General features: G+C 38.9%; 1 protein-coding gene across 1 annotated transcript; it reads right to left on the bottom strand.

Annotated features, from left to right (window-relative positions):
• Positions 1-820: 820 nt before the first annotated feature.
• LOC131990856 (scavenger receptor cysteine-rich type 1 protein M130-like) lies at positions 821-14,042 on the bottom strand. Its single transcript, XM_059356034.1, has 17 exons — positions 13,894-14,042; positions 13,647-13,724; positions 13,326-13,352; positions 12,876-13,187; positions 9,919-10,212; positions 9,468-9,782; positions 9,049-9,336; positions 8,584-8,898; positions 8,084-8,377; positions 6,778-7,086; positions 6,151-6,465; positions 5,203-5,511; positions 4,805-5,098; positions 4,391-4,726; positions 4,192-4,299; positions 1,682-1,766; positions 821-1,583 (listed from the first exon to the last, which is right to left on the bottom strand). Exons 2-17 carry the CDS (start codon positions 13,696-13,698, stop codon positions 1,439-1,441), a joined length of 3,798 nt encoding a protein of 1,265 aa, XP_059212017.1. The 5' UTR covers positions 13,699-13,724; positions 13,894-14,042; the 3' UTR covers positions 821-1,438.
• Between the last annotated feature and the right edge of the window lie 255 nt (positions 14,043-14,297).

Genomic DNA, 14,297 nt, shown 5'->3' on the forward strand with positions numbered 1-14,297 from the left:
ACTGTAACCGTTATCTAAGTCTTAACCCTCTAAAAAGCCTTTGAAGAAGTGAGGACCAGTCCAAATGTCCTCACTTCTCAAAAATGTCCTTACTCTGTTTGTTAAAAACATGCTTTGGTCCCCACTTTGCAACAAGTACCAACATACACACACATACACTACCAACAGTGGTGGAAACAACTGAATACATCATATCACCAGTTTAATTATTACCATCATCTTGCCAACCTACCAACTGATCTTCTTTTATTTAACTTCTTAAGTGTCCTTGTTCTATTCTGTGCTTTGTTTTCTATTGTTGTTTTTATTTATGCTACCTCAGTATTTTATTCTATTGTATTTTATTGTACTTGAATACCGGACTGCTGTGACAACCGAATTTCCCTTCGGGGATGAATAAAGTAATCAATCAATCAATCTATCTATCTATCTATCTATCTATCTATCTATCTATCTATCTATCTATCTATCTATCTATCTATCTATCTATCTATCTATCTATCTATCTATCATTTACTTGAGTACTGTACATAAACACATTTAGAGGTACTAGTACTTGACTTGAGTCACAGGGACATGTTGGACCTTCTACTTTCAGTTACTTCATTTAATGCAGATTGTAATGATGATTATATTTATATTTTGATCCATATATAACTTTATAACACAAATTAAGAATTCACTGCATTATATGATGATTTATATTGTATCTTGGCTGTTGTTTTGGTTGAGTTTAAGCACCGTTGCTCTCTAATTCTGAGGATGTAATCAATCATAAATCATAACCATAATCTGAATTTAAAAAGTGCACACGTTGTAGGAAATACAAATTTATTGATCATTCATATACACCAGGTGAAGCAAATTACAATGTAATGCAAAGGCAATGTAATATGAATCTTGTTGCATGTCAGTGGACCTTAGCTTTTCCACTGGCAGAATCTTCGAGAAAAAATGTATGCAAGTATGAAAATAAATGTTACAGGCAAACTTTTCCAGTTTACACAGGCAGTATGACATTTAAAACCAGATTTTCAATTTCCACAAAGTTTATTTTCTACACTTTTTAAAGCAAATCATAGAGCATCTATTTGAGAGAGCGTGAAGAGCATTGATTTAAAGAAAAAGTGTTTACTTAAAAAGGTGGAAAAATACACTTAGGACATAGTACCTATGAGCTACCTTAAAGAGCAACTGAACATCATTTGAGAATCTTGTTTTTGTTGTTTTTTGCAGAATTCCAGTTATTTATCTTCTCTCTTTATTGCCATAATGTACAAGTGTACTCCAGGGGGCGCTAGTACGCCACAACAACACTGTGGGTGTGGTTACAGGTGCAATAGACAACCAGAGAGGGCCATAAAAAACCTGGTGTTGTGTCACTCTTTAAATTTATGGAAAACACCTGGCATAGGTTACTCCACGAGGCATTTTGTTATCACGAGAAAACAAGAGGTTCCAGCTCATAACATACTCTCCCAGCCAGGTCTTCAGGGACCCTCTCAACAGAGTTATCAGCATCACCATTGTTGTCTTCCGGTTCGGGACTGTGTGCACGCTCATTCACTTGGGTATTGCAGTCTCTGAGGGAGATAAGAAGGGTGATAATTGCAATCACAAGGATATATTTGAGGTTGTTTTATATTAAAATAAAACCAGCTACATTCTCCCTCTTTAATACCTTCCCTCCAGCGCTCCATTGCTTCTGTCCTCCGTATCTTGCTTCAACGCTCCTCCAAATCTGTTACTAAACTGAACCATGGTACCTGTTAAAAACAATTGCATAACATCACCATGACAGAAGCAGTCTTTTACAAAGTCCTTTTAAAGCTTTTTAAATCAATTATTGGGAAATCCAGGGGAAACCAGGTCTATGTCATTATTAACTGATTCTGCCTGCTGCAGCTGAAAGACTGATCCAAGCAAGTAAAGTTGTAGGATGTAAAATGAGAGTTACAGATGTTACTGCAGTTCTATGAATCCTGGATGACCACCAGGGGCTATACTTAACAATGAGGGGCGAATTCATAAAAGGACTGCAAGGCTTTTGCAGCTAAACATGCTCAATTTGGCAAAAACAAACTGTGTGATTCTCAAAGCAGCCACAAAGTCTGAATTGCACCTCTAACTGTGCTGCCAAACAAAATGTGTCTCGATGCTCAAGTTCTATTTGCATGTATTTAAATGAGGTAATATGAATAAAATTGGTGCAAAATCGTCCCCTTTTCTATGCAAATTAGCCTCATTACAAAAAAATTCACAAACACCAGTGCTAAAAGCCACACGCAGTGAAAGTGAAATAATTAGTGTCTCCAGAGAGCTAGTGGTATCTCAGCGCATTTATGAGGGATGTCAACTCAAATTCCTTTATTTGGGAAATCAGTGGCAGGACACTCCTCTCAGATCCCCTCCATGTCATTTTTAAAAAATACATGAGAAATTCATTTTAAAAAATAAGGTAAATAAGCAAATAGACCTCACCACATGCTCACTGTATGATGGTGGACTGTGTATGTGTTGTCTTTTGGAAGTGTAGACAAACACAGAACAGAATTCACCCCAAATATCTTCCATCATGCGCAGGTTGAGTATTTATATCAATAAAGTTATGTGTGACCTTTTGGTGGTGTAACTACCAGTGTTGTCCAAATCTGTTAATCTAAACTGTTACAGGTCACTAATATGTGCTTACATTGTCAAAATGCTACAAAATGACAAAACTACAAACAGCTAAAAAAAATGTGTTTGTTGGATAGTCTGTAGTGTGTCAGTGTAGGCAATAGCTTATATTTTTCCTGCATGAATGCTCAAGCATGTATTGAAGTTTTTTTGATAATTTAATAAATTACGTTTATACTTTTCAGGGACAAATAATTACATCTAGAATATGAACAAAACAGTTTTATCAAAATAAAATGTACAGTCTATGTGTGCGACAGGATCCAAGTTACAAAAATCAGAGCGTTTTATCAGATTAATGTCAACAATGGAGGAAACAAAGACAGCGCTCAGACAAGCATATTGAAGTACATTGCTCTGTGTGACATTTTGCAAACTTTCAAGTCAAGGCAATATATTGCACCAAATCACAATCCATGTTATTCAGGCATTCAGGGCTGTGAGATTTGTCCCGTTTGTCCTAGTGGAGCTGCCGTACCTTGCTGTCTAATCAGTGAAGTCACTCAACCAATCATATTCGGTACAATGGTGATTGGCACCGCCCCCTTACTGACGAAAACTGCCCACTAAAAAAAAAACACTCGCACGCGAGCAGAGGAGAGCAGACCCGCGCGCACAAAGCGTGTTTTTCTCCTCGCAGGCTACAATATTGCTCTAGGGAGCAGAGATGCAGGATACAAAATAGCTCGCGAGTGATTTGAAAGCGCTCGAAAAAACAATATGCGCGCACGGATGTTTGATTTGCGCGCGCGCGGGTCTCATTACGAGTGCGCGATTTATGTCAGTGTTCTAATCCCATATCTAAGGACCTGATAATGGGTTTTTTAAAGAGCATCAGAAGCTCAGTCTTTGGCCACAGAGTTCCACTTTAAACATGAATTACTCACAAATGGCATGAAGCTTGCCTACAGTTGCCGTTTTGGCTCACAACCACCTCCGCTCTGCCTGTGCCAAGGGTCAAAGGCAGGCAAGCACAGGGCATCCAACACCAGGGGCAGGTCCCATACAGAAACCCTTGGCACCAGCCAGGGCGGGAGTGCTCCCACCCTGGAGAGGGAAAACTGGTTGCAGTCTTTGGAGGGTGAGTAATCCGCAACTGTCCGACACAATTTAGGTTAACCTGATGCTACCACAATAGATCACCTGCGTAAGTGAGAAATTGAATAAAGAATGGTCTCATTGAAGACTCCAGTTGTTATACCTGACTGAGGTCAACCGATGTCACTCATTACTTGTTGATATAAACACTCAACCTGTGCATGTACAATATAGAAGATTTTGGCATCAAGCTCTGTCTCTGGCGGTCAAAAAAGATGACATAGAAAAAAAACCAACAAGCTTGTGAGAGTTGAGGGGAACTGAATGTTGGATAATAGTTATCTTTAGGTTACATCTTGGTTTAGTTTTATTATTGAACCTCTGTGGTCAGTTGATATAAGCCGTAAACACGTTGTTTTTTTTTGCTGCTTATTGCTACACAATTTTGTAAAATAAAAAGTGTGTGTCACTTACCAGCACCCTGCCTTCTCCTTCTCCAGACCAGGTAAGCTATAACCAGCAAGATAAGCAACACCACAAGCCCACCAACAAGTCCTGGGACAACTGAAGAGGGTGAGGATGCTGTAGGGGTTCAAAAGAACATGTGGTAGAGTTAGCAAAGCAAAAAACTAGCCATAACAAGACAAACTCTCAAGGGCTCTTTGGGTCTTACCATTTACAGTCACTTGTAGTGACTTGGAAGGAACAGAACAGAAGGACTTTGAGGAAATGTTAACACCGTAGACACATTTATACTCTCCTTGGCTTTTATAATCTATTGCAGAGAATTCAAAGTATGCCAAGTAGAAGATAGAGTGGCCAAATGCTTCCACTGGTTCAGTAGCGCTCGTGTTAGACTTTGTCAGATAGAAGTACCCTCCAGGATATCTGGAATGAATAGAGCAAGTGACGGAGAAGCTGCTGCCTTGGGCAACTGATATTTTGTCAGGGCTGTAGATCACCATTGCATGAGGAGATGACAGAGATATGCTAGGCTTCTCCAATTTCACTGCAGAATAGAAAACAAATTTTTACAAACTTTAAACAAATATGTTCAACTGGACAGACAACTCACAAGATTACTGACCTGTGACAGAGAGCTCGGCAGTATTTCCTTGAGGGTAATAGATTACTTGATTGGGCAATTTCTTTTGATATTCACAGAAGTATGACCCTCTTTGACCAAAGTCCACAGCAGGGAACTTAAAAGTTGCAGCTTCATTCTCAGAGTATTTTTCCATTTTAAATGAGTCTTGACTCCTTTTTAGAACAAATGTCCCACCCAAGTGTTCTGTTACTACAGTGCAGGTGATCTCAACTTTTTCTCCCCAGTTTACATCTGGACCAGGACTCAAAGTGATTTGGGGCTTCTGTAGAGCACCTGTAACAGATACGTTTTATCATAACATTCAATGCAGCTTCATCTAATACCAATTGGCAGTTAATGATTTCATTCACAGGTTCAAAATGAACCAGCCCTCTTACCTAAACAGATGACGCCAGCATCTTCACCATGCCCACAGTTATTTTCTCCAAAACCAGGATGCGTACAATGTGTGAGAGCAGTCTCTTCACCTTTACACTCAACATTATCCAGCCAGATTGGACCTGTGCCTCTTCCAAAGTGGGCACTTGAAGGAGCAGAAACTGCATGACCACAGCCAAGCTGTCTACATACCACGTCCGCATTGGTTATTTCCCATTCATCATCACACACAGTTCCCCACTCGCCTTTATAATGGACCTCCACTCTTCCTGAGCATTCACCTGAGCCACTGACCAACCGGATTTGTGCTGCATACGAAAACAGAAACTCAGTCCAAATGCAAAGGGCAGTCCCAGAAACATGCATTTACATAAAAGTGTGGCTGAATCACCTATGTATTAATACACATACATTTTAATTTTAAAGCACAATGTAAATACATTTCATATTGTATCATGAAAGCACTGCTTGTCCAACCATCATATCAGAAGCTTATTTCAACAGCAAAGTGGAATTATGTGGAATATGACTTATACTTGAAGTATGAAGTAACATAACCCACCTCCCAGCACCACTAAAGCTGGTATATGTGATTTCAAATTAATTTAGGGTCGCTGTTTCACATATTTTCCGGTCTTAATGCTAAGCTAAGCAGACCAGATGCTGGCTTCAGCTACTTATTACCTTAGTGGTATCAGTCTTCTCATTTAACTCAGCAACAACAAAGCTAATTTTTTTTAGGATATAGTATTTTGTAATATGTCAAACTATTTGTTAATAGGAAGGAACAACTACAATTGATTGAAGTAAATTTAATATTTTTCCACCAAACTGTTTTCACTAGGTGTGTGTAAACAAAATACAATTTTGAAACAAATGTTGATAATATTCCATAAGTTACTGAACTACATATGAGAATTTTGACGACATAATTTAAAAGGTTTTACCTGCACAGACAGCACCAGCTTCCTGTTCGTGCCCACACGTTGCTCCTTTGAAACCATTCATTGAGCATTGCTGAAGGGATGTCACATTATCAAAACATGAATTGCTGGCCTCCACTATTGATCCAGTGCCTTGGCCAAAATTTGAGTTTATTGGAGCACTTAATGCTTGTCCACATTCTAGATGCTGACACACCACCATGGCTTTACTCAGGGTCCAGTCTGTATCACACACTGTTTGCCACATGTCACCATGACGGACCTCTACTCTGCCAGAGCACTCATCTTTACCATTGGCCAACCGGACTTCCATAGCTCCTGTTAAGTTAAGTAAACTAGAATTATATGGTATCAGACATTTCAAATTAATTTTAATCAAAGATGTAAAAGATTAATAATCATTATAAAAGAAAAATAAGTTTTTGGTTGTTCAGCTATTCAAGCTGAACAGCACTACACTGCACCTAAAATGTAGGGGGGCAGTGAAAACCTTGAGACAATCCAATTTATTCTTTCATATGGGGATAGGGTTTTTTATATAATGAAGGGATTCTGAATAAATGGGGAAAGTACATGTCACACATAATCTTAATCCTAAAACAGTGGCAGAGGTTATATACTTTTTCTTACCTGTGCAAAAAACACCAGCAATCGAGGTGGTGTTGCAAGTTCTGTCTCTAAATGGTCTTTGTGTGCACTGACTCAGTGTTGACTCCATGCCATTGCATTCAATTTGATCAGTCCAGGTGTGTCCTGTGCCAGTGCCGTAGTCAGCCGTGGTGGTAATCTTATGACTCCTCCCACAGTCCAGCTGTCTACACACCACATTTGCATCGTTCACATCCCAGGATTCACCACACACTGTCCCCCACTGGTTCTTGTCGAAGAACTCCACTCTTCCAGAACAATGAGTGTTCCCACCGGACAACTTCACATTGCCTGGAAATGACAGTTATATGAATGTATTGACATGCAGACAAACGTTGGTGTCAGTTTTTATTTGTGTACTTTTTGGGTCAAAATTTAATTACCTTACAGAAGGAATTGAAGTTTTATTTACTTTAATTGGTTCCATAACTAAAATATAGCTTGTGTTGCTTCAATTTCAACTAAAACATGGGCCAGCTGGGGGGCCAATATTGGTAAATGTTTCTTGGTCCCATTTGTGATTTCAACACTTCCTATCTCATTCTGTGACTATGTTACATATTTGTCATGATTTAAATCATTAGGTAACATACAGACTGAGGAGGTCGCTGGATTATTACTTGACTGATTGACAGTTTGGTCAATTATCATAATGTATATATATCATATCTTAACCTGTAAAGAGCCAGTTAATGTTAGTTAGACCCTCCTTTTTTCTGAGCCTGCCTCTGTAGGTGTTGAAATGACATGAAGTAATAGCAACACCTCGCAGGAATCAGTGCTAACCATAGGCGTTAGCAAGCTAGGTTAGCTAGCCTAACTTGCTAGCTTCCACTTCTACTTCCAAAGTGAAGTTCAAACTGAAAACTCAGTAGTTAGAAAGGCTGGGCACTGAATAATTTACCTTAAACATTTAGGGAAATTCCAGGTATCCCCTCAATGACTGACAAATTTTCACTCCTGCACAATTGAGAGCATCTAAATGAGAAATGTCACTGCCTGGCTCATAAACAGCACTAAACAGGACAGCAAGGCCCTGAATAGAGTGGTTTGTTCAGCTGAATATACAATAGGTGTACACTACCAGGCCTAAAGGATAGTTACTACCCTGCTTGAAGGATGATAAAGGATCCCAGCTACCGGGATAACACTAGGCCAGCACTGGAATTTCACTGGAATTGTACCTTATATGATTTCACGTGACAAATAAAATTGATTGATTGGTTGATTAATCTCCTTAAACAATAAGTGAGGGTAACTGAAATTACAATTCAACTTAAAGTCTTACCTGAACATTCGACAGATGCCTCTTCAGTGTGATCGGTCCTCATGTATTCTCTCAGTGTGCACTGAGTGAGAGAGCTCTCTCTACCACTACAACTGACCTTGTACCCCCCTGGATATGAAGATTGACCATATGATCCTGAGAACTTAACAGGATCTCCACAATTCATTTCTCTACACACCACTGTAGCTTCATTAATTCCCCAGTTAAGATTATATGCCGGTGCCCAATGGCCACCATGGTAGAACTCCACCCTGCCTGAGCACTGGTTAGTCCCATTCATCAGTCTAATGTCAGCTGGAAAGCAAAGGAGAAAGAGTCAGCCGTTAGTTATGTGTTTGTGGTGGTGTATGGACCAATTGAAAAGAAATATCTGGTTATCTATATATAGATTATTATATCAATATATTTTGCTAAAAAAATACTATAAAAAACTCTTGACAACAGCAAGCAAAATATTAGATTAAACCGTTAAGGCAGATAGTTCAATGTACGGATGATACCTGAGCACACCACACCGGCATCTTCACCATGGCCACAGTTATTCTCTCCGAGTGTGGGATGTTGGCAGTGCATGAGGGATGTCTCATTACCGATACAGCCCACATCATCCAACCAGATGTCTCCGTTGCCTTGACCAAAGAAGGCACCGGATTTGGCCGTCTTAGCTGTTCCACAGTCCATGTCTCTGCAGACCACCTGAGCATCTTTGATGTCCCACTGATCATCACACACGGTTCCCCACTGGTCATTATGCAGAACCTCAACTCTACCAGAGCATCGGTCAGTGCCATTGACAAGCCTTAGTGGTGGATTACCTGAGGACACATCCACTTATGTGAAAAGTATTCACAATTCCACTATCAAATGTACTCAGTTTGGTAGTTATTGAGGGAATTTGGTAAATATCAGCATCAGCCAGAATATTCAGAAGTAAGATTTAATGCACATAGGCTTACTTATCTTACCTGCACATGAAAGAGAAACACCTTCACATCTCCCTGTGTATACTTGAAGCATGCATTGGGAGATAGAGCTCACATTGCCTGAGCATCTACTTGTATACCCTCTCAGATTGCTGTCACCAAAATTGAAGCTTTCTTGATATTTTTTTGGAAGTCCACAACTGAGTTCCTTACACACCACTTCAGCCTCTGCTTTGCCCAAGTTATTGCATATTTTCCCCCATTGGCCATCATGCAAGACCTCTACTCTGCCAGAGCAGCGGTCAGTCCCATTGATCAATCTCACTGACTCTGAAGAAAAACAGGAAAAGGTTGTTCACTTCCATGTTTGTTGTTATATCACTGTAGCACTCAACATTTTGACCAACCTGATTTCTTTCAAGTAGTGTACTTTGAGTAATGGGCAGTATAGCATATGTTACCTGAGCATATGACACCAGCATCTTCATTGTGGTCACAGTCGTGTTCTCCAAAACCTCTGTGTGGGCAGTCAGCAAGGGACTTCTCATGACCAGTACACTCAACGTCATCCAACCAAATCTGATCCTGACCTCTTCCAAAGAAGGATTTATACTTGACTGAAAGAGCAGTCCCACAGTTCATCTCTCGACATACAACAGCTGCTTCTTGCATGCCCCATCTGTCATCACAAATCGCTCCCCACTGTCCATCATGGTAGACTTCGACCCGGCCTGAGCACTGATTAGTCCCGTTCTTCAGCCGAACTGGCTTGCTGCCTGTGCAAAAATAAGTAAAATATATAAATTAAAAGCAAGGGCATGTTTCATCAGTAAATAATCTAAAACAGCAGATCCATCCACATAAAGTTCATCGCAGAGTAACTGCTGTAGTTGGCACACACAGATGACTTACTTCCACACACAACACTAGCATCAACACAGCTTCCCTTGAATTCCTGAAGTTTGCAATGGGAGACAGTGGTCTCATTTCCAGCACAGTTGATTTTGAAGCCATCCTGGCCACGTGAATCTCCAAAATACAGCACGTCAGCCTGAATGACAGGTGCACCACAGTTAATCTCTCGACACAACACATCAGCATTTTCCTTGGTCCAGTCACTGCTGCACACTCGTTTCCAGTTGCCCTCATGGTAGGCTTCCACTCTGCCACTACACCGATTGCTTCCATTCATCACCCTCACATGATCTGCAAATTATGCCGAAAAAGAACAAAGGTGTAAAAAAAAATATTGTGTTTAAGAACTTTGAAAAATATAGAATGTCTATAAGCCCTATAGAAACATTTAGGGAAATACAATCACAAATCTTAGCATTAAGACTGGAAACAACAAGTCTAGCTCTGTCTGATGATCACACAAGTCTTGAGGTTATATCTTGAGCTCAAACAAAAACACAAATACAGAACTCTTTAATTAAAAACTAAATGATATCTATCTATAAAAGCAAGAAGTGTGTGTGTGTGTGTGTGTGTGTGTGTGTGTGTGTGTGTGTTTGTGTGTGTGTCTAGGGCACATCTCGCTGACCGTTAGTCAGACTGACCTCATATTTCGTATGTGGCTTGTACATGGCACGAAGGTGTGCATCCTCGATTTTAAAGTTTTTGGAATTCATTTTTCAAAATATCATTATTTACGTAGGACGTGTTGCAGCATTGCACTGTTTCTGATCGGACGCCTTTTAGGGGAGCTCCGCCCCATTGTATGATAGGCCTACACCTGGTCAGTAACCCAATACACTCTGGATTTCCACGCCTGACTCATCTCATCTGTAAGTCTATTTAGCCTACCTATCTTTCGGAGGTTTAATGTGCGCTACAAGGTTCGATTTTCCAATAATATTCAAATAGTTTCCAGCGAATATCAATGTTAAATGTGTTTGTGCTGGATGGTGTGCGTACCTTATGAAAAGTGTTTTATGGAGTTGTGGACGTTGTAGTGTGGCATGTAATGTACTCATGCATACTTCCTATGGGCACTGCATTAGTTGCTTAAATTAAACTTTTGGGTTCATGCAACTTCACTGAAAGAAAAAACTCATCGAGAAATAGATTTCTTTAGAGGTGTTTAATCGTTTGTTTTGCACAGTTAAGTACTAAAAAATAAATATCAAGTTTGACAGTTTTATTACAAAACTGCTGAATAGCAAAATTGAGTGTCTATACTGCTAGGCCCATGCAACTAATCTTGGGTAAACATCTACCCAAAGTTTAAAAATCTATTTTTTAAAGTGACACACCAAAAACATCTATCAAATATTAAAGAACAACATGTCCCTGGGGACTGACAGGAGAATTTTATCAGCGCTATAAGAAAGAGCTCTCCCTGATACTGGACAAGGTCTACAATTATACCCGATTGGGAGAAAACCCACCTGAAACATGGGCAGAGCAATGTGTACACTTGTTATGTGATGCCATATGTTCATTGCTATGTTACTGAATATGGACACAAAGGTGAAGTTCCAAAAAGGGACTCCAAATTTCCACACCTAACTCAACTTCCTTATAAGGAGTACTGTTGCATAATGGGGAATATTGGATCCAGCATCTTTTGGGCTTGAACCACAGAGATAGAAAAGTCAGAAAATCTACACCCCCAGGCTCCGATTTTGAATCTGTATTTACTTTTTTTTTTTTTTTTAAAGTGCAATACTACATTGCTGGATAACCCTTGTAAATATTCTAATTTCTTAAAGTACCACTCAACAATTCTATCATAGCAAAGCATAAGCACTCAATTAGCTTAGTTTTGAATCAAGATGAATGAACAAAGGTAACATGAAGCAGAAGCAGGTGACTTCATGACGACTTTTTACCAAACATACAGACATGATTTTTTTGGTAACTCTTTATACTAAGGTCCTTGTAATAACCATTAATTAACAAGTAATAAGGCATTGTTCTCGCTTTAGATCGATTTAGCTGCAAAAAGCATAGTTAACTGTTTACAAGTGCATAGTTAACTTATAAAAGATGAGCAATAAAGTATATTTTAATATCAATAAGCAAACAAAAGATTAATAAAGGCATGGCAAAGACATAATGGTCGGGTTATGGGTGTTTGTAATGTTATTATGAAGAATTATAAGATACTCATGAGGCTTTTATTAATGTTCTTATTATAAATCTCTTATAGCCTGCTATTAGCTTTATTATAATGCCATTATTAACACTTATATAGGCTTATAAACACACAGTAATGTTAATAAGCATCGTGTAAGGACTTACAAGGGCCTTATTACTTGTTAATTAATGGTTATTACAAGGACCTTAATATAAAGCGTTACCATTTTTGTTTTTTTAAATAGGTCAACTGGAGAGTGTTTAGTTTTCGTTTATCTTTCATCTCTACCTCCTGCCTTTTGAACTTTACACTTGCAGAAGCTGGTCATGTGCTGACCATGTTGTGCTACAGCAAAACCACCGCAGGTAGCAATCTTCTTAAAGTAGAAAAAATGGATCTCTGGCTTTTGAGGCAAAAATAGGATCAGATAAATGCTGCATCAGCTGCTTTTCTCTACTGCTGTATTTCACAATCTCTCTTGACAGTTCCACATTTCTTGTTTTGATGTAAATTGAGGAAGGCTCAGAATCTCTAAAGTGTAATAAATAGCAGCTATGTTAAGCTTAGCCAATGTTGCTTTGGATGTAATGGAGGGGTATCAATCTTCTTAATTCATCTTGATAAGCTAATTTCCCAAAAATGTCCATTAGTTGCAAAGTGTATTTACATTTTACATTTGATTCAATGTTTAAATGAGTGGTATCCTATTAAACATTTCACTGAATGAAACACAAGTGGATCAAGTAAATCCAACAGAACTCAGGTAAGATAATTAATCCAGTCTTACCAGAACAGACAACCCCAGCATCTTCAGAGTGGCCACAGTTATTTTCCCCCAGTGGTCTGTGTGGGCACTTGAGGATTGAAGACTCTTTACCAGTACACTGCACATCATCCAACCAGATCTCATTCCGTCCCTCTCCAAAAAAGGCGCTTCTTTTGGCCTCAAGAACTGTCCCGCAGTTTAACTCTCGACACACCACGTCAGCATTGGCCATGCTCCAGTGATCATCACACACCGTTCCCCAGTTGTCTCTGTGGTAGACCTCCAGTCTACCGGAGCAACGAGAAGGCCCAACCAGCCTAATCTTGTCACATTCTAGAGATGGAACATTATAGTTGTGTCATCATGAACTTAAAAACAATGTCCTTGTGGTAAGATTGGGATGTAAAAATCTAAATATCTTGTTATTATACGTGTGTTTTCATGCATGAAACATAAATTAAACCCACTGACCTGTAAGCAGTGGTAGACTGAGTAGACCTACAGAAGAAACATGCACATGTCATGAATATTTTAAACAATACTGTCCTGTGTATCAGGGTAAGCCCTTTGAGATTTACCATAAATGTCCAACTTTGTAAAATTGATCGAAGAAAGATCATTTGAGAAAACACACTTTAAGAAATAAAGAATATTCTTAGTCTTACATACTCTATCTTAAGGTTTTCAAGAGAATGCAACCAAACTGAAACTTTACTGTACTTAAATGATTTGAAAAGAAGTCAAGAAAGAAGGTCAAAAGGAAGAAGATAAATTGAAAAATCAGAAACTCACCTACTGACAAAAGAAAAGCTAAATGTATTTTTTCAGCTGGAATGAAGATCATATTGTGTCTTCAAAGTGGATGAAATGCTGTCAATGGAGAGTGAAATAAAGTATTGTTAAAAAAGGATGTTACTTTAGCGTCTCATCTGTTTTCAGCCGAACAAGAGAAGCGAGTTGTTTTTTTTTGGAAGCCATCCAATTTTGATTTTGGTTTTTTTAAACCAAATCTGCGAAGGTGATTAGGAAACCCTCCTACCTTTTGAATCCAGCTCGTCAGAAGAGCTATTTAAATAAACTCACAATTCAAAATAAAAAGCTGATCCCATCTAAAACATCCAAAGGGGTAGAAGCCCCATGTACCAATCCAGTAATTGTTATGAATAAACGGACTGCCTGGACTTGAACTACAACCTAAGTGCATGTTGACATTTTGATCAATCATTAAAGACAGGGGATGAGAGGAGATTTCATTTTGTTTTACACAATATCTACATTACTATTTGAAAAAGATGTTATATTCAAAAGGAAAAAAACACACGTTAAAAAACAAGGCTGGGAAGTATGTGTTATGATAGTGACGCTGATTTATGGACACAACAAATGATCGGCTGCAGAAAAATAAAAAGGAAATGTAGATCAAAAGGAGAGTCGTTGAGGTGA

Source organism: Centropristis striata, chromosome 18, assembly GCF_030273125.1.
Source record: "Centropristis striata isolate RG_2023a ecotype Rhode Island chromosome 18, C.striata_1.0, whole genome shotgun sequence".
Lineage (NCBI taxonomy): Eukaryota > Metazoa > Chordata > Actinopteri > Perciformes > Serranidae > Centropristis > Centropristis striata.